This window comes from Radiomyces spectabilis (genome assembly GCF_025331425.1).
Source record: "Radiomyces spectabilis strain NRRL 2753 chromosome Unknown BYT42scaffold_6, whole genome shotgun sequence".
Lineage (NCBI taxonomy): Eukaryota > Fungi > Mucoromycota > Mucoromycetes > Mucorales > Radiomycetaceae > Radiomyces > Radiomyces spectabilis.
In genome coordinates, this window is record NW_026251931.1 from 136,732 (window position 1) to 156,292 (window position 19,561).

Below are 19,561 nucleotides of genomic sequence, written 5' to 3' on the forward strand. Positions count from 1 at the left end.
TCCCGTTCGAATCTATGGCGATCTCGTTCGACTACGCCAGATTATTCTGAATTTGTAAGTTCCTTGTTTGTTTTTGAATTGAATTAAATGACATCGATGAACTCAATTTTTTTCTGTAGGTTATCGAATGCTTTCAAGTTTACCCGAGAAGGTTATGTGCTTGTCCATGTGGAAGTGAATCCGTCTAATGACTTGCCGAGTCCGGGCCAATACAATGTGGAGGAAGATAACCAGCTTTCGTCTGATCCGTTGTTGATACAGATAGAAAGCGAGAAGCCTGAACATCCGTATGGCGAATTGACATGCTTCCAGATCTCCGTGCATGATACGGGTATCGGTATTCCTCAGGATAAAATGTACCAGTTGTTCAAGTCCTTTTCGCAAGTCGATGCTTCGACGACCCGCAACTTTGGTGGTACCGGTTTGGGTTTGGCCATTAGTCGTCAACTTTGTCGAATGATGGGTGGTGATATGGTAACGAAGATAAAAGAAAACCAAAAAATGGGTCATATTAAAGTGAATTTTTTTGTGTGTGTAGTGGGTCGAATCCGAATACGGTAAAGGGTCGACGTTCTATTTCCGAGTTATGTTGGAAAAGGCGGCCGACAGTCCTACGTATGGCCAACAGAACAAGTTATGCGAACTGTGTGTGAAGTGTCCGTATCCTTTGGTGGTGTGTGATAAGCCGTATGATCGCGAAGCATGGAGGAACCGGCTATCATATCTCGGTATGACGGATGTGCAGGCACGCACTTTAGCGGATACCCGGTCATACCTGCAATCGTTGCCCAACGGGTGCGAACCGTCGGCCCTCATAGTGGATGTGGATCTCAACAATATTGAGGAGTTGAAACCGTGCACCAGTCAACATGCCATCGAAGTGTTGAGAAAGGAATTCCCATTCTTGTCACATGTGCCGACTTTGTGTGTCAATGACGTTCGACTGAAGCATCCCAAGACCCAGTTCTCCAAGGATACACACGTTCTCGGACGACAGAACCGCGATCACAGCCGATTGTCGACCCCTCAGGCAGAAGCGGCCGATCCGTTTGAAGTCCGAGCTTCGGTGACGGTGATCATGCTGTCGAAACCGTTCCGCAACTCCAAGTTGATCTCGGTCTTGCACAAGATCACAACGCCTGAGGATAGCACGGCGAGCGGACCTACTTCCCCCATGCAACCGGTGGCTCAGCGAAAGCGATCCAGCTCACAATCCAGTAACTCCCTCCGTCCTTCTCTGGATACCAACAGTCGCGCCTCTTCGTTCTCTTACGACGCGGTGCAAGCATTACTCGTGGATGATAATCCTATCAACCAAAAAGTGTTGTCGCGCATGCTCTCGCGACTCGGCATTCACGCCCGCGCGGCTTCCAATGGCAAGGAAGCGGTGGACTTGACCAAGCAAGCCAAGGAGGACGGCCACCCCATTGAACTCATCTTTATGGATATATGGATGCCGGAAATGAATGGTCTGGAGGCATCCACCAAGATTCGTGAAGAACTCGCCACCTCCGGAGTCGCTCCATACATCATCGCCATGACCGCCTGTGTGATGCCGGGTGATAAAGAAAAGTGTTACGCAGCCGGTAAGCTCATATTCTCAAATATTTTGACTATTTTTGTTCTTGACGTCTATTTTTTGTTGTTACTAGGTATGAACGGTTATGTGAGCAAACCTGTTCGTAAAGAAGAGTTGGAGGGCGCCTTGCACAAGTATACGCAAACCGTCCTCATGGCCGGCCAATCTCCGGTCGATGATGATAGTGACAGCATCGAAGGCTTATGTGACCATGGCATTTGCTCGTCGGACGACGACCAACCGGAAAACCATGTACCCACGATCCAAGTTAGCCCCGATAATGACGCCACAGACCACTAATAATCTATATACACATCTCCACAACGATATCCTTCTATTTAATTCTCATCAATAAATTCATTTCGTGGATAAAATTCCACGCATAACATTCACGGACAAACACGTACTGTGTGTACAAAAGCACGGTCTTGTAACATTCAATTGGACGCTGCGCATCACAGCAAGAATATCAAGGATAAAACAGAAAAGATCGCGCGCCCTATTCTTCACTCATGTTTCAGAATATTTCATCATCCGCATCGCTGTCGTCGTACCTCACTTGGACCTGATAGACCGAAAAGATCACCAGAGCGGAATAACAAGAGGATCTAGAGTATGGAAAATGATTCTTATTTTATCATTCTGGTGAGGGATATTTATATGCGTGTCTAAAAGAGGATCATGGCTGAGGCGTGGAAGTTGAGAGCTGAGCGGGCGAAAAGGATCAATGCACCTGGCAAGGTGATGCTAAACTGATTACCATATTCGGGCGTTATCCGCTTCAGCCACGACACCTAAAAAAGAAAGAAAAAAAGTAAGCAAAAGAGGAAGGTGGGTTTGTCACGCCCTCATACGTCAAGCGAGGCTTGAACCTCGGTTTGGCGCATTGAATCCCAATCAATGTCAATGAAGCTATTTCCTCTCATGAATGTTACCGGGGCGCAGTATAAAGACGTGCGTCTGCAATTGCCTAATATGGCATTAAAACAGCTCGGCAGTCGTTTCGTGTAACAAGTTAAGCATTACATGATACTGACCAATTCCTCCATCATTTATAGTGTTGCCATGACTGTAAAAACGATATCCATCGAATACTTGACAAAAACTTATGTAGAACACGCTATGCATTGTAAGATCAGCAAATGAACACAAATTAGTTATTGTTCACTTTATACGCGACGACGGATTTCCGGGACCAGGAACTCAAACCGATTCAAAAAATTGAAAGGCATGCGAGCTTTGGAAACACATTTATTCGTAAAAAAAAAAAAAAAAAAAAAAAAAAAAAAAAAAAAAAAAAAACCGATGCAAGTAGACCGAGTGTCCCAATTCCTTATTGTCAGATAAACGATTTTGCAGCCATCCCATTACAATTTTACCAATATCACAAATCATAACTGAAATCTTGATTGATATCCCCGGAATCGACTGTCGTATTGCCACTATTTCTTGTCTTCGTCGGAAAATAAGCCTTCGCGGGACCAGGCCCGCAACCACCCGTCAAATGGTGTAATATCATAAGTACTCATTCATAAAAAAATCGTTCAGTGTATGTCAACTTATCTTCGTTGTTCATGCGGCACATTTTTGAACATGGAACCTAATAGTGTAGTGAGTAGTTCGAATAGAAATTGAATAGCAGTGATACATTACTTTGTTTGATGCAATAACGGCCGAAGTACCTATGGTAATAAGTAGTGCGTAAATCTGGAAAAAAAAAGACCAATTTTTCCAAGAATACTTAGCTGGTTACTCTCGCTTCGAATCGTTCCACCCCGGATCGAAGCTGTTTAAAAAAAAGGTTAGTAACACCGCTACAAAACCACAAAGGTTAGTAACCCCCAATCCCCTCAGGACACTTTTGGATCGGATCAAGTGTAGTAATCCGGTCTCTATAGCCCAACAACCTAACACTGAACATAGACACGACATCATTGTTAATCACGAGCTTTCATTTGTGCCTTCTCGTTACCCTGTAAATTTGACCGAGCGTGTCACACGAACATGGCCTGGCTCCACCTTCCCGGACCCTAGCCTCTCGAGGCGCGCTTGTGGTGTGGCCACTCCAGGTCCTGGGTGGCAGGATGCCCACCCATTGGACTTGCCTAGCCTCCCTGTAGCCCACGTCAACCCCCAATCCATCCACAAGCCGACACACAATTCTCCATTTCCGCGCACAGACGCTTTAGGAGTCGGTCATATGCCCATTTACATCCACAAAAGCGAAAAAAGGGCAACAAAAGAAAAAAAGATGAAACAAAAGCGATGTTTTCCCGCTACAAAAAAAAAAGAAGAGAAAAGATTGTTTTATTATGTTTTTATTTCTATCTGATTCTTTCATTCATTCACATTATGTTTCTTCATTCTTCATTTTTTTTATTTAGTGTAGTATATTTCTTTATTCTTCTTTACCTTCATTTTTTTCATATTTGTATTTCCCTTTGAACGTTTCCGTCTTCACCAAGACCACTGTACAAGCAAGGCTCACCGACCAATGTGATCAAGGCAAGTTGTAGTAGGAATATTTTATTCGTCGACGTATGATACTTATCTACGCGTTACTTAGCAATACCGATCATGTCCCATGGTTCGTCCGACAAATGCCTGGTGAAAAGACTTCAAGCAGAGTCCACAAGTTATCGCTACAACAGCTCGATCCAGTTATATGGTAAGGGTTCCCGCAACAATGATCGGCGTCGTTGGACTGCATCCAAGGGGACCATCGACCACAAGATATCACGGCGCCGATCAACCTAACCTTCCAACATGCCCTTTCCTTGACATTTGCGACGGAACACGCGGTAGGGCCCGTTGTACCGTCGTTCCCAAAGTGAAAAGGAAATTGCGAAAAAAAAAGGTGAAAAAAAAGAAAAACAAGAGAAAAAAAAAGACAATGGGAACGGCGAGAAGCTGGCCCCAGGTGGGTGTCCACCTGAAGCAAAGAGGCACGGTGGGTGGGTGGGTAGGAGATCGCAGCGTTTGAGTCCACCATTCTCTTCCGTTTGTTTCGTGAGTTGTTTTTCGGCTTCTCCCGGTCGGTCTCTTCTGGTGGTTCACGAGTACGGAATTCCGATGATGCCTCTCAGCACCGAGGCACGGTGTGGCCCAGCAAGAACTCCAGGTCCCGGACTTGCTAATGACGCCATACCTGTAGCCCAAACTCTCCGTCGGTCCGCCTGTCGTCCTTTTTTGATCGCGCCAACCGCTACCGGATCCGGATGCTGATGCTGATGCTCCACTGGTATGGGCTACCCCACCACGAAGCGCCAGGCCTGCCCCTGTTCGTTAAAAAACCGCAAACCTTTTGCGGTATCACGAAGAAGGGGTCAAGGCACAAAAAAGAAAAAGTCTGCCTTCCCCACAACACCACGATGATCAAAAGCAACGGCGGCAACCTGGCGTTTGTTACAAGAAGCAAGTGGTTTTGCCATTGGGGTACTCCTGCCGGCAACGGTATCCGCTGTTTACCAGCAGCAACCGGTGCGATCTGGGGCGGCAGGTTTCGATAGCTAGATGATCAGGCTTAAACCACACGACAAAAGCGTCAGCATTTTTTGGTACTAAACAATGCAATATGGGTACTTACTTTTGTTTATGATTGAGGCTTTGAGTTCCAAAGTACGGTAGGAACGCTTTCCATTTGCATTTGCTTGGCAGGGCTCGAAAAGACACGTAGTGTGCTTGCTACAAAAGATCATATGACTTTAGTGCTTTTGATTTCGGTCACTTGGAGTTTTCATGTCACTTACCGTAGGCTTAAGTTGCCGGTTCTGAATAGACACCTGCGCCGTCCGTAGATAGTTTGAAAAGCGTCTGGTTGGTAGAGAGCCACCTTTGAGGGGCGGATATTTCGTTTTGAATTCAAAACGGTTGCAGGAATGCTTTTTGTTGCACAGTTTGCGAGATTCGGTTACAATGCTTGATAGTGTGGCGCTGTGGCGAGCATACAGCGTCAGTTTTCGGTTCAATCAGTTGCATGAAATTGAGGCTTACCTTAAGTATCAAATTTCTTCTTTGAATAGACGCCTGAGATGAAGAGAGAAGGGCGCCTTGATCGATTGGTTAGCCACCTTTAAGACTTATGTTGTATGTTCCGTTTTGGATTCGCAATGACTGCATGGAGTTTTGATCTTGTGTATTTTCTGAGAATCGGATCAAGGCGGTGGCAACGTCTCTGCTGTAACGACGTTATAAGATGAGTGATTCGAGCTTCAATTGAAATGGATTTGCGTGAGACTTACTGTAAGTTTATATTTATCTTCAGAATCAACATCTGCTGCCATCAAAATAGACGCAGATTGAGAACGCCTCGATTGATAGAGGGCCACTGTTTAGGCTTTAGGACTTCGTTTCGAATTTTGAATAATGTATACTTTTCCCTGGAATTCTTGTTAGTTTCTTTGTGATTTTCAAGACGACGGCGACATTAGATCGTAAAACTTACTTTGACAAGAGAAGAGGGATAAAAGTCCATTGGTTCCTTAAAAAGGAGGGCAGATTTGGAGAGTAGTCGTACTGCTAGAAAAAAAAGTGCAGCAGTATTGTGTGAAGCGTGGATAATATTTCGCCAGTGCGTTGAGAGAAGTGGCTGCTTTGCGGGGGCAATTCAATTCAAATGTAAATCGGAGAAATGATTGGCTGAATATTTGCGGTGGCGTCAAAGGGTGGCGCTTTCAAATCGGCTGCGCCAGTATCTTCGGTTCAGGTCAGTGCCGCATTTTTTAGATGTGTCTGAGACTGGGCGCCATTTTGATAGTGGGGACACGCCATTCTTGGGGATAGTAATGAATAAGCATGGCGTTCTTCTTGTTTTGAGTGTGGCGACCGTCAGGAAACTGGTTTTTTTTGGGACTGATTCAAAAATTATAATCAGCGCGTAGGCAATGGGAACAGAAAGTGGAACAAGGCATAAAATGAGACAAAGCCTAATTACCATGGCACGGAGACGGCAATTTCCAAATAAAAATCATGCATAGGTGGTAGCTTGAACACTGGATGTGTGATAGAAGCAAAGACAGTGCCTTCGCCGTAACCAGCATACAATGTCAGTGCCTTGACTTTTTAACAAGCTTGTGCATGGAACTTACCATAGGTTTATGATTTGATTCATCATAAGCGCCTCAGTTAATATTTGTTGCAAGGGCGTCTTGACCGATGTATAACCGTATTGGAGATTTCTTGTGAATATTTTTCTATGGCCTTGAGATTTCAATGACTGAAAAAAACGTTTCCCCTTTCCCCTTGTCCATTTTGTGAGAATCAGCACTTGGCGATCGCAGGACGACTGGGAAACCGTGTCCCAAGACTTAGCATTGAGAAGATGAGAAAGGAAAAGTACCATTGGCACCTCCAAAACTGGAGGGCACGGTCAAGAAGTAACAGTAACGGCTGAAAAAAGTGAGAAGAAATCGAAAGAGAAAAAAAAATGGGGTGTCCAAAAAATCATGCTTTGACAATTCCAAATCGCAATGATCCATTTTGATTGGCTTCAAGAACGACCATTTTAATCGGCGCTACACCGATGGCGTTGCAGATCGCACCTCGATTGAACAGCTGTCTTTGCAGGAAAAAGAAAAAACAAACAGGACTCCTGGCTAAAATCCACTCACATATTATCAATGAATGCAGACCAAAAGCCTTATATCTTTTTAGACCCAACAAATTTTTGCCTTGACTGCAGGTTTATGGATTATGTGGATGCCATCACAGGCCGACAGCATGTTAATTATCGCACTAACATATTATCAGCCAAGTCATGTCTCCGTTGCGCACGACTTTCGTCTGGCAGTGCGCAATGATGAATGCCAGAGCAAATGGTACAAATGGAGGATGCTCATATTAACGATATTTTTTACCGGTATATCTTGCGAAATTACATTTTCTAGAACTGTTGAAATAAAGCCATAGCTCTCCAACCCTTCCGCTGAGGCGCCGATTTACCAAAGAAGACGTAACAAGAGCTACTCAATGAGAACAGATCGATTTGATCCCTTACGGTTTCTCCCAAAGAAATTTTCGTCCCGTAATAGAACTTAATCAATCAGTTATTGGTTTTGATGGTTTCTATCAATGCACCGCACAGATTCTGTCTTTTAACGTTGCCGTAGGTTTTGCTCGCATATACTCTTTTGGAGGTATAATACTCACGGATCCTCTACCCTATGATTTCAAGTTTTTTTTGTTTTTTTTTTTTTGGGTCGCTTCGCTTCGTAGTCCCCGAAAATCCGTCATTGCGGATAAAGACAATGCCACTTTCTGTATGTTTTTTTTTATTCATTTGCTGTTTCATCACAGACATAGTGTATTCTTTCATGGCATTCCCCCGCCCTACGCTTTCTGCATATTATTTAACTTTGGTTTTCCCAAATAACCTTTTCTCAATAGAACCTTGTCCCATAGATCCTAGGCAAACAATACTCGAAAAAAACGGACGTGTGTTCACTCACTCGTTTAATGGAAGAAAATATTTTTACATTCTTTCATGGCATTCGTAGTCCGAATACGCCCTTCATAATTGATAAAATAGGGCAACCATCTTTCCTATCCTTAATCCTTTTGCTTTCCACTCTGGTGGTCTTGTCGTTATATTAGATCTGAGTGAAGTACGACAACACGGTCCTCCCAGGTGCCAAAAAAAAAAGAGACAGGAAAAGCTATCTTCTTGTCGTGCCTCAGTTTTTCGGCGCTTCCTTTTTGGGAATTGCAAATAACGTTTACTAATTTTAGAATATAAAATATCTCAGTGCCACCAAAATAAAGAAAATCATCGGTTTCACTCGTAATCTTTAGTCGAAAGTCGAGTCTTAGTATTCTGCATTGTGTGCCTATTAGCTGTGGAAACCGTATCCAGATTAGGTCACAAACAATAACAAAATACGACATTCTGATTGGCCAAAATTTCGTTGCGGGTAATAAAAAAAGTGCTGACTGTGAGATTCGAACTCACGCCTCTTGCGAGACCGCAACTTGAGTGCGGCGCCTTAGACCAACTCGGCCAAATCAGCGATATTTTTCCGAAAATATTTATGTATAACATCAATATTAATTGCAATGAGTCACGTGACCGTGATTATGGATTCTGATTGGCTATGGTTGACTGTTTTTCGGAAGAACCATTGTGCCATTAAATTTGGGTTTCCTTTTGAGGAGGTTGCCTCCCTGTGCGAGCAAGAGAATGTTGTCTGCAAGATGGACAAGGACAAACTGATGTCTGCGTGCCGGTTGTATACTAATTGATTGAATTCTATGTCAGCGTTTGACGGAGAGTAGCGTTTGTAAAAGCTCGGGCAACGGCTTAAAAGGCCAAGCGGTGGGGAAAGATCTCGATTGGGTGAACAAAACCATTTTGTGAAATAATGCAGCCAGAGTCGTCGAGGAACATTGGGTGTCGTTTTCCTTTATTGCAGAGTGATAAAGAGCATCTCTGTAATACCCATTTGTTTCTATGAGCTCTTTTTATTTGATGAGTGGATGAGTTGTGTGAGGGGAATGGTAAGCAAAACAAAACGAGTAGTGTTTTTCTTTTAGGAACGGTAATCGGCATTGATGGAGACGTATTCGTGACTGAGATCGCACGTCCAGAATTTGGCATCGCTTTGTCCCAAGCCAATATCGACTTCGATATTGAGGTCTTCGAATTTCAAAATTTCAGAAGCTCGCTCTTCGTTCACCTCTTCGGGTTCGCCATTAACCATCAGCTTTAAACGTTCGGAGCCATCGGCAGGGACAAACGAGACGCTTACACGCGAAGGGTCAACTTCAAAACCGCAATGTCCGAGACTGGCACAGATACGACCCCAGTTGGCATCTTGACCGTACAATGCCGACTTGACCAACATGGAAGTGGAAATGTGAGAAGCGGCTTGTTTCGCCTTTTCAAACGTCTCGGCTCCCTAAAAGAAAGCGAATTGAGTTTTTTCCTTTTTAATGGCCACTGCCTTTTTTTTTTTTCAAATGGCAATGCCTTTTTACCTTGACGTGAATGGTGACGAACTTGGTAGCGCCTTCGCCATCGCGGACGACCAATTGGGCCAATTCGGCGGCAAAGGAAGTTAAACCGTCGCGAAACACAGTGTAAGCTTCACCTTCTTGTTCAATGCGGACATCACTAGCGCCATTAGCCAGAACAGCGATAGTATCGTTGGTGCTCATATCGCCATCGACGCTGATGGCGTTGAAACTGCGATCAATAGCGTATTGAAGTGCTTCCTGAAGTAACTTGGGTTCCACATATGCATCAGTGACCATGAATCCCAGCAAGGTCGCCATATTCGGGTGAATCATGCCTGCGCCCTTGGCAATACCGGCCATTCTGAATGAATTGGCGCCAACTTTGAATTCGCCCGATAACAGTTTAGGAAAGGTGTCAGTGGTCATATAAGCTTCGGCGGCTTGCATCCAGCCTTGGTCGTGGTCCGCACTCAGTTTGGTGTATACGTCGCGGATACCGGCTTCGATCTTGGCAATAGGCAGTTGCTGTCCAATCACACCCGTGGACATGGTTAAAGCACTCAAAGGAGCATCGACCAGTTCGTCTACTACGGCTCGCATTCTTTCTGCATTGACCAAACCTTGGGCTCCCGTCACCGCGTTCGCACAGCCCGAGTTGGTCACGACACCGTAAAGGCCGCCATTGTTCTTGGCGAGAGTTGCTTTGCTGACCAGGACAGGCGCTGCTTTGAATGCATTGGTAGTAAAGACAGCTGCACCAGCACAAGGACGATCGGATAGGACCAGCGCCACGTCTTTATTACCATTCTTCTTCACACCACAGTGCACACCTCCAGCTCGAAACCCGGCAGGATACACACCGGTTTTAGGGATAAAGGATTGTTTTCGTGCGGACAAATGCTCGTAACTAGTGTAAGCACGGCGTTGCATTAATCGACCTTGCTGGCCCAAACGAACTGAAAGCGCAGATAACATGGTAACGAAAAAATGTGAAATAGGTAGGACCGAGAAAAAAGAAAGTTTCTTAAAAAAGACCGCTTAGTTCTGATCTCCACACCAAGTGAGTCATTCTTAACCTTGTGACTCTGTTTTGACTGCCTTTCCCCGGTCCAGTTTTTTTGTTTCGTGAATGCCAGTGGTTCACAGCTTCATTATCATTCAGGACAAGTTGCTCAAAAAAAAAAGAGTTGATTCTGCTCAACAAAAGCGATGGTCAAGACAGTATGGTATTGTAATAAGTCAATTTAATAACGAAGACCTCCCACAAAGGTGGAGGATACCCAGATGGTAAGGTCTAGCAAAGATAAATTTGATGAATTCTGAAATCACATCTAATAATACAATGTTACTTGCACCTTGCACCAATATCGGGATTGCCATCAATGCTCACAGGTTGTTCTGACGTGTGTGGTGTTCTGTTTTAACCAGACTGGATCCAGTGGCAAAACTGTGAACCGTAAGTCCAACGAGAAAAAAAGTTCTTCATTAAACACTACACATATTGAGAAAAAGGCAGCGATCCTATACGGACATGCTTGGTTGTAGTATGTATTGTTGATTTGTTCATTGAAACAACTAGTGCTGTAGTCTTTATTTTTATTTTATTTTTTGGAACAAGAAAATTCATGGGCCGTGGGCTAGCTTTGAAGTTCCCGAGCGTATCATAGAGTTTAATTGAAAAAATCTGGGTAAAATTTATAAAAATCAGAATTTTTAAAAGAGGCAAGGTAATGTTGTTTTAAGTAATCAAGTAAGAGAGAAAACCAAAGGACAAAGACATACAAAAAAAAAGATGGATGCATTAGACAAGGCACACTTACTCTTCTTTTGTTTTTACTTACAAAAAACTGTTTTCACCACACTGTGGGAGCCGCCACCGCACACCGCCAAGGCGTGGGCTATGTTCTTCAGTTATTTAAACTACACAGTAGAAGCACACAAAGCAAATGAGTGATTCGGCATAATATTCAAAAAGTAAGGAAGGCACTTGGGAGCACAAATGCATTACCCTTCAAAAAAAAGTTTCATTATAGGCCACAAAAGCTTTTCGGCGCGCAAGCTATTTGTGGAGGTTCAGTCGTTTGATATCACAGTTGCGGCCATCCTTAGTATACTTTTACAGGATAGGTGATTTGAGCAAATGTTAATGAAACTGAGCAATAAAAAATGTATGGCGCGATGGATGGATGGAAGATGCGTCGTATTTGATAGACATGAAAAATCCCTCGTACTGTAGCTAAACCTTTATTGTCCAATTATGAAGCAGGAAAAAGACGCCATGTGTCTTTTCTCATCGCTTCATGTCATATCCTTTGATAAGAGAGTGGGGCCTCATCACATGAAATAGCTGCATGCAGTAGTTCTCAGATAATGTTAGAGAGAGAGAGATCGGGATGTCTTTTTCAAGTGTTCTTAAGTTGGCTGATCGGATACACCAGGTGCACATAACTTTGGTACAGACGTAAGCATGGCACGTTAAACTATCTTTCAACTCGTATTATACACTTTATTGAAAATAGAAGTCATCCTCATGAAGCATGAAGGTGGCCTCTTCTTTTTGATGAAGGAAGTCGTCAGTTTCAGCGCATTTTCCCTCCAGGATTACGCAGGCATTCTACAAGGCCAAAGTAATATAACGAGATCCCCCACACTCCCCGCCAATAAAGGACCAAGTCATGATTTTCGCTACCTTGCAATTTATATTATTATTTCTTCATTTCCCGAGAAAAATGAACTGAAAGATGAAGAAGACATTAGGGAAGTCAACAAATTTGTCGGGATTACAATTTTTTTGCCAGGGCACCGTATTGGGCGAACTATTGGGACCAGTCACAGAATTTCCCCGTCTTGAGGTTTCCCAGCCCATCCCTTTTTCGCCCAACGGAGGTTACTGCTATACTTCTTTAAATCTATCGATAATGGATCTGTCTTCATTACTCAACGATGCTCCTCAACGAAAATCAGCCCGTCCTTTAAAACGTTCTCAGGATGCATCTGAAAAAAATGTAAGCCACATGGCTCTCGTTCCTGACAATTTGACATTCCGTTCTGACGTATATGGTATTTTTTTTTCTGCTCCTTCCCCGTTTTTATCAGTCCTTGGTGGAGCTCAGCACCACGGTTCAATATCTTCTCACTACGGCATCCAAACGTACCAAAGTATCCAAAACAGGTTCAGACGATACGATATCATTTGGCGCTGAACAGCCTTCCGTATCACAGAGTTCCGAGGAAACGTCAACGGTTGACGAAAGTAAGGAGACAAGAAAATTTTTTGGGTGGATCTTTTTGCCCTTTATACTTTTATTAACTTGACGTTTTTCGTGTGTGTCTGTGTGTTATAGTTTCCCGCGCTACGTGTCCTCGTCTTGAACCTAGTATTAAAGATGCGGATCCTTCTATTTGGCAACCTAAATTGTCCCTTAAACAAGTGACTAATGATTCACCTCAGACTTTACCTTCTGGCAGGTCCAGACAAGATACACAACCCGCAGATATGATTGTCCAATTGCACACGTGTGAGATCTCCCATCGTGGTGGCGAACCAAGATTGCTGTTAGAAGACATGTATGAAATTAAAGGTGCATATCCTCGTGGGTTCTTCGTTGTAATGGCCAAACGCGCAATACAGCATAGTTTTGTATTTCAATACCCCGATCATCCATGGTTTGATGACCTGTACGGCATGAGAAAGGTAAGAAGGAAATACAGCAAGGATAGGCAGAAAAGGACGATCGATTTGTTTGAAACAGAAAACTCACGACATAACGGATGGCAGAGCGCATACACTGTTGGACGAACCGAAGATGGCGAATTATACGAAATTCATCTCAAGCCTTCGCGAGATAAAAAATGGTTATTCGGATACTTGTGCAAACATTCAGAAATGATTCGTATCGTTCGAGGCTCCATGGAAGAATTAATATATCAAAGGCGGTTGCCGCTCGTGCTGGATCTGGACGATACCATGGTGCGACTAGTAGGCGATGGTGATGAACGTTTTGTGCCAGAAAAAGACGTACACAAATGTAAGCCAAAAAAAGAAGCAAGACTATGGAGACAGGTCATGCTGATGGTTGTTATATTCTTTTTTTCTTTGAAATTAGATGGCAATCGAGTGGCCATGTTGGGGGATGGTAAGCGTGTGGTATTGACAGAACGAGCACACGACTTTTTAGAATGGGCACAACAATATTTCGATATATCGGTGTGTTCTTTGGGGTAAAAAAAACAGAATTCAGATGAGGACAACCAAAAAAACAACTTGGCTAACTTGTGAACCATGAATTAGTGATCAAAGTTATGTGGATAACGTCGTAAACGTTTTGGATCCTCAGCGAACGCGGATCCGGGGCATTCTTTATTCGGCACGAAGTGAACACGATTACATCAAACGATCCCCCTATCCTGGACGACCTCCCAAAGACTTACTGGCACTGTACTCCTTTTGCGCATTAAAGAACAATACCCTCGGATCGTCCTATTCTCTGCCGCTGATACTGGACGACGAAACACGAATGTGGCCCGGCGAACAGCATGATAACATTATTGTCGTCAAAGCCCAATGCAATACTGACGTTTGGACGGTTCCGTTGTTTCCCGTCGTACGTGATACACTTGCTCATGTTCATCAGGAATTCTTTCGACAGCTGGATTCCTGGCATGCCAAGCAGGCGGAAGCCGAACAGAATGGCGTACCGTGCACACGCGAACCTCCCAGTGCAATCACCATTTACAAGGTGTATTTAAGGAATATCCTTCGTGATATGATTGCTAAAGATGTATTACCTTCTTCTATTTCATAAAAAAAGAAAAGAATTATAAAACAAGTAACGATGGCACGGGAACCAAAGGCAAGAGTCATCTGGGAAAAAACCCCCCTTTTCGTGACTCAATCTGACTGGGTTTGGATTCTTTTTTTTTGTGTTCCCCACCCTGAGCCAAAATTTTGTGTGTCACCGTCGAAAGTGCAATGCACAATGCAAGTTTTTTTCCAATGAAATGTGACGCGCAAAATAAAGTAGACAAAAAAAATGATTAATTTTGGTTGATTAGACTTCTTTTTCGCTTAGGTTTCTTGAATGGTGGTTGTCTTTTTCTCATGATCACTCTTTCTCCTGCCAAAGTCAAGCTTCTCCATTTTCCTCGTTCTCATTTACCTCACGTCACACACGCCATTATCAAGGCATGCTTTTTCCGAGACAGTAACGAGTAGGTCTTTTGACTTTCTTGGCACTTTTATTTATATCAGTGGCACGCGCCTCGCCATAGCCAAGCGCACCCTTCAGATCCGCTTACGCTTTTCCGCTTATAGTGCTGATTACTTTTTCTCATTCACCGAAAACGCCTACGAGATCTCTATTGTCGCTAATCAGCAAGTGATTGACCGTGACTTTGTACCGGCTCTGACGGCAGCCCAATGCCCGGATATGGGCATCTCATCCGATATATTTCGTATTCTTCAAGTAGACGATGAAGGCGGTCAAGGTAAAAAGGGAAAAAATGTGGTTTTCTCAATGTGGGCAAAATGTTTATTTTTTTATCTGATGCTTCTTTTTTTTCCCCTCCGTGAATTTCTCATTTGTAAGCTCAGATTTAAGTGGAAAACGAATTAGCGATCTTTCTGGAACGTTGGCTCAGGGCCAATTTTCGATTTTCTACATGTCGACCTATCAAACCGATTTTGTTCTGGTAAACGTTTTTCTTTTACATATAATAAGAAGGGACATTCAAAATTGATTTCTTGTATTTTTTTTCTCACCAGGTCAAGGATCGACGACTGCGTCAGGCTGTGCAAGCGTTGCAAGAGCATGGTTTTGAGTTTGAAGATCTGGAAGAGGTGTCGTTGGAACAAGCGATGCCCGAATTATCATTGGATGCTGATGCCGGCCTGCCTTTGGCGCCACCCTTGCCGGACAAGCAGGCGGAAAATACTTTTTTCGAAAGCAATGTGCTCGAAAACGAGCTTCGTTGTGTCGGTCTTAATCCTCATTACCGAAGGGAATGGGCAATGACCATGCTCAAAATCATATGTTATCCTGAATTGATCATTGAAGGATATTCGTAAGTAGCGAATGAATGGATTCAAGTGGAAAAAAATTAACCTTTTTTTTTTTCTTGGCGATGTTTGTTCAACCATAGTACGGACGACAATACACGGTTCTTTTCATATACAGCCAGCAGTGATGGTATTTCTCTGGTAGCTGATCAGCGCACCCTTGATCTGTTTGAAGAAGAGTACATTTTTCAGGACGAGGATTCGGCGTCCTTGCGCGTCATTCAAGTGAACTTGGCTAATTCCCATCTCGATCGATGTGGTATTGTCCGATCCATTTCGCATCCACTCGCTAGCGAAGCCCATATCAATCTGTTATATCTGAGCACCTTCAAAAGTGCCAACATCCTTGTAAGTATCTGTGACGTGAATTGCTGCTTAAACCATGAAATTTTAATCCTTTTGACTTTTCTTTCAGGTATCTGCCGATGATTTACAACAAGCGGAGGAGATCTTGTCACTTGATCTGAAGAATGGCATGTTGATGGAAGTTGTATTGGAACCATCCCTGTAAATTTCATAGTAACTCTCTCTCTTTTTCTTCCTTTTGCATTGAAAGACATCTGTACACAGATGTCATATTTTACCACCTCAATTTTTATCTCGCTTCTTTCTTCATTCTATTGCATTTCGTAAAAAATATCTAAATAACAACCCTATTTACAAACATCCACATACTCCGTGCAGGAAAAAAGAAAGATTAGGCTTGCCATTTGCCGTGCGTGTGTATAAATTCCATGATACCAGGCCGCAATTTTTCGGCTTGAGTGAGCACGATGGAAAAATCAATCCAATCGTTCAATCCTAGGGCTTGCATGATGGGGCGAATGATATCATGCTCGGCTGAAGCATGAAGGATACCCGACGGTCTAGAAACCAAAAAGATGAGAGATCTGTGATTTTTTGTAGACCATGAACGTACATTTCTTCATCCACATATTTGATCAGTGCGACGGCGTAGCGAATCAACCATCGACGCCACTGTCTTATATAAGCTTCACGCATGCGAGCCGGGATTTTCCGCAGGTCATCAAGCAGGTTTTGGACCATGGGAGCAATACTGTCACTACGATGAAAAATCGAATGACGCCTAAAAGAAGAATACGGGAATAAGGGGATACAACACAAGAGCCATCATGTTTGCGATATTGCTTGGAGGGCTTACCTCCAATGAGGATGGGTATCGGAAGAAGAAGAGCGCGGTTGCTCTGAAACATAGGCGGCGAGTTCGTCTTCAAACTTGGCATCCAGCCATGCATGGTATCGTTTCTGAAGCTGCTGATAGGCCGGAAACAAGGGAGTATGCTTGACCGTCAATCGTTGCATGTCAACCAGTGTGGTGGGAACATCCGAGTTTAGTACAGACAGACTCAGCCGTGGTTCCGTATGCTCAATATCCTGTCGTCAAATCATGCATTCAGTCAGCTCATCATCTTTCAATGACCATTTTTCATGAGCCTCTACCTGGATCAAGATTCCTTGTAGATAGAGGTTGACCATGTACTTGTGATTCTTTTGTGCGTGACTTGACCGACTTCGTTCTTCGGGTGATAGAAACAGTGCCAGTGTATTAATGACCTACAGAAAGCCAACATACATTTGTTTAATCAAACATTGGATCATCAGAGCATTTCTCTGTGTGCCAATATTGTTTTACCATATTCATACTGGTGAGAGTGTTGCCGATCAGTACGGTGGATCCGCTTGTCTGTAAATGAGAAGTAATCACCCTTCAACCTCACGATAAGCAACCTGAATATGATCAAAATGTCGTACGTACTTTGCAATGAACAACGAATCGAGCATTTGCTTGGATTCAGTATCAAGGATGGTGTGACCAATCTGAGATGTAACAAGCAAAGCATATGAATGTCTTATTGCTGTCACCTTGCATGGTTGGCGCTTCCTTTGCCGGGCTCCGACTTACTTTGACACATTCCGTCGGTAGTGATACCGATTCCAATTCCATAATCATGCGGATAAAAGGAACAAGTCGATACGAAGCAAAATAATCAAGAGCAGCAATCCATGTCTTTGTAGGAAAAAGAAAAAGGTTCAGTTGGCACGACGCGTGCGCACGATCGGTCCCCGGGGGGGGGAGAGGAATGCTTACCATGGCCAAGCGGCGATGAATTTTGCGTAACTTGACGAGTGGTTCCACCAACTGGCGTGGTACACAAGTACACAGGACATTAAAATATTGCGAAAAGTTGCGCAGATAACGCACAGGCACCACCAAAATCAGGGCGCATAACGCCGTGGAATCATTGTACAGAAACGCCGTACATACAATCCCCTGACGATGGAGCACCACCCATTTGGGTTCCGCGGACGCCAAGGTGCGTCCCATTTCTCCGTTGAGTACTTGTCTTCCAATGATCTGTTGCAGTCGTTCATCCAGCGGCTCATTGGACCATACCCTTTCCACCTTGGGACCCATCACATTCGACCACTGAACCAACAATACTGCCGAAAAAAAGCTAGACTCAAATAGCTCCGCCAACGATTTGCTGCTCACTTCGCTGGAGGCTCCTTTGGTCTTGGATGCTGATCAAAATCCGTTACAAACGGTGGTTTCATTTTTTCCCCCTTTGTTATAACAGGAAGGAAGGCGCGGGGGAGGGAGGGGGAGGACTTACCGTTGACTGCGTTCTGCAAAGCTGCAATGGCCTCGGAGGGACCCTTAATAATGGGGGAGGAAGGTAACACGGAAAGAGCCGAGTCCGTTGCACCGGACGGAGTTTCCTGGGCTGAAGGCGATACGAGTGGGGAAACCGAAGCATTGAATTGCAGATTTTGAGCTTCAAATATGGGCGACTTGATGTGATGATGGTGGTGGTGATGTGATTGTTTCCTTTGCAGTTCACCGCGTCTTTCTATTTCTTCTGCGGGACGCACTGTAGTACCTTCACTTGTTCCATTTCCGTCGCAGCGTCCTTCCCAACCTTCGCCATTGCTAGTAACAACAGCTGTGGTAGTGATTTCCAACGGTTGAATGGCTGTTGTTGATGCTGTCGCTTTGGACTTTGGCAACCGTGATAACTGCGATTGAATAGATTCGCACGTGTTGGACCCCATCTTCGCAGAAAGGTGAAAGAAAAAAAGAAACAAAAGTTTGACACCACGCGAGTTGAACACACGAAACAAAAAAAAAGCAGAATCTCTTAAAAAAAATAGAAGGAAAGGAAAAGGACAACAGGCAAAGGAAAAAAGGAAATGCAACGTCAAATTTTGGCAGCATCTGTTCACCCACGGAATAAAATCAGTGCCTAATCCTTTTTCTTTCTCCTTTGCATTCAATCGAAACATTATCATGCAAATGGTACTAGACAATTGCAAAGTCAAATAAAACGTTGATCAATTTTAAAATAGTCAAGTTCACCAGACAATATGTGTCCAATCGTAGAAAAGAAATAAACGGAAAAAGATATAAAAAAACATCATTCCTCTTACACGACAAACCGCCCTCCGGGAGTTGCCTCCGCACGCCGTCATTGTAGGGATTTTTATCTATTTTAACTATACATCAGATAGCTTGGGTAAACGATCCGACACACTTGAGCACAATACATTGCCTTTTTTAAAAAAAAAAAAAGCGTTCCCGGTTGACCAAAATGACGAAAACAATGTAAGAGCGCAATTTACATGTTGAGGTTTTGAGTCGGTCAACTGTTGTGGTGGTCTGGCGTATACCTATACAAACTGAACAGTTGAATTAAGTAAAAGCATCGAAATAAGCACCGAAGAATATTTATCCGATGCATACAGTAGATTTTGGCGAAAAATGCGAAAATTATGAGAAGTGCGTCGCACTTTAATAAACTTAAAATATGAACGCCAGTATTTCGGCCATATTGCTGTGCAGGACAGCAGTATGTAGTTGATGTTGAACCTGGACTTAGACATCTTTGTCGGTTGCTCCTTCATGATTTCCTTTCTGAGGTTAACTTCTGTATTTCTTTACAACATATTCTTCA

The 19,561-nt window shown here is 43.6% G+C and overlaps 7 protein-coding genes and 1 non-coding gene across 8 annotated transcripts; 2 read left to right on the forward strand and 6 right to left on the reverse strand.

Moving 5' to 3' along the window:
* Positions 1 to 6,091: 6,091 nt before the first annotated feature.
* On the reverse strand, positions 6,092 to 6,728 carry BYT42DRAFT_313236 (uncharacterized protein). The gene is made up of 2 exons (XM_051562977.1): positions 6,513 to 6,728; positions 6,092 to 6,430 (listed from the first exon to the last, which is right to left on the reverse strand). Exons 1-2 carry the CDS (start codon positions 6,616 to 6,618, stop codon positions 6,237 to 6,239), a joined length of 300 nt encoding a protein of 99 aa, XP_051423451.1. The 5' UTR covers positions 6,619 to 6,728; the 3' UTR covers positions 6,092 to 6,236.
* A 1,772-nt stretch (positions 6,729 to 8,500) lies between these two features.
* On the reverse strand, positions 8,501 to 8,583 carry BYT42DRAFT_t80. The gene has a single exon. It is a non-coding gene; the product is annotated as a tRNA-Leu (tRNA).
* Positions 8,584 to 9,102: 519 nt separating this feature from the next.
* BYT42DRAFT_495796 (ArgJ family protein) lies at positions 9,103 to 10,459 on the reverse strand (the record flags this gene model as incomplete). Its single annotated transcript, XM_051564378.1, has 2 exons — positions 9,103 to 9,471; positions 9,551 to 10,459. The coding sequence occupies 2 exons, from the start codon at positions 10,457 to 10,459 to the stop codon at positions 9,103 to 9,105; spliced, it is 1,278 nt and encodes a 425-aa protein (XP_051423452.1).
* A 2,635-nt stretch (positions 10,460 to 13,094) lies between these two features.
* BYT42DRAFT_593378 (uncharacterized protein) lies at positions 13,095 to 14,334 on the forward strand (the record flags this gene model as incomplete). Its single annotated transcript, XM_051570695.1, has 4 exons — positions 13,095 to 13,223; positions 13,308 to 13,557; positions 13,636 to 13,750; positions 13,821 to 14,334. The coding sequence occupies 4 exons, from the start codon at positions 13,095 to 13,097 to the stop codon at positions 14,332 to 14,334; spliced, it is 1,008 nt and encodes a 335-aa protein (XP_051423453.1).
* A 624-nt stretch (positions 14,335 to 14,958) lies between these two features.
* Positions 14,959 to 16,098, forward strand: BYT42DRAFT_593379 (uncharacterized protein; the record flags this gene model as incomplete). Its single annotated transcript, XM_051570696.1, has 6 exons — positions 14,959 to 15,016; positions 15,123 to 15,220; positions 15,294 to 15,592; positions 15,713 to 15,717; positions 15,763 to 15,935; positions 16,003 to 16,098. The coding sequence occupies 6 exons, from the start codon at positions 14,959 to 14,961 to the stop codon at positions 16,096 to 16,098; spliced, it is 729 nt and encodes a 242-aa protein (XP_051423454.1).
* A 290-nt stretch (positions 16,099 to 16,388) lies between these two features.
* BYT42DRAFT_495486 (uncharacterized protein) lies at positions 16,389 to 16,967 on the reverse strand (the record flags this gene model as incomplete). The annotated part of the gene is made up of 2 exons (XM_051564363.1): positions 16,389 to 16,674; positions 16,750 to 16,967. Coding segments are annotated over 2 exons (504 nt in total), but the record flags the coding sequence as incomplete, so codon positions are not given.
* BYT42DRAFT_567502 (uncharacterized protein) lies at positions 16,963 to 17,426 on the reverse strand (the record flags this gene model as incomplete). The annotated part of the gene is made up of 3 exons (XM_051568097.1): positions 17,365 to 17,426; positions 17,242 to 17,292; positions 16,963 to 17,162 (listed from the first exon to the last, which is right to left on the reverse strand). Coding segments are annotated over exons 2-3 (178 nt in total), but the record flags the coding sequence as incomplete, so codon positions are not given.
* Positions 17,110 to 19,074, reverse strand: BYT42DRAFT_313301 (uncharacterized protein). Its single transcript, XM_051562978.1, has 4 exons — positions 18,224 to 19,074; positions 17,698 to 18,131; positions 17,512 to 17,616; positions 17,110 to 17,426 (listed from the first exon to the last, which is right to left on the reverse strand). The coding sequence occupies exons 1-4, from the start codon at positions 18,897 to 18,899 to the stop codon at positions 17,310 to 17,312; spliced, it is 1,332 nt and encodes a 443-aa protein (XP_051423457.1). The 5' UTR covers positions 18,900 to 19,074; the 3' UTR covers positions 17,110 to 17,309.
* Between the last annotated feature and the right edge of the window lie 487 nt (positions 19,075 to 19,561).

What these genes read in the sequence shown, in the direction of transcription:
- BYT42DRAFT_313236 (XM_051562977.1), bottom strand. Translation starts at nt 6,618, where the DNA reads ATGCTGGTTACGGCGAAGGCACTGTCTTTGCTTCTATCACACATCCAG. An exon ending in ATTGCCGTCTCCGTGCCATG is followed by an intron (nt 6,431 to 6,512) that starts GTAATTAGGCTT and finishes TTTTTGAATCAG; the next exon opens with TCCCAAAAAAAACCAGTTTC.
- BYT42DRAFT_313301 (XM_051562978.1), bottom strand. Translation starts at nt 18,899, where the DNA reads ATGATAATGTTTCGATTGAATGCAAAGGAGAAAGAAAAAGGATTAGGC. An exon ending in TTCATCGCCGCTTGGCCATG is followed by an intron (nt 17,617 to 17,697) that starts GTAAGCATTCCT and finishes TTTCCTACAAAG; the next exon opens with ACATGGATTGCTGCTCTTGA. An exon ending in TACCGACGGAATGTGTCAAA is followed by an intron (nt 17,427 to 17,511) that starts GTAAGTCGGAGC and finishes GTTACATCTCAG; the next exon opens with ATTGGTCACACCATCCTTGA.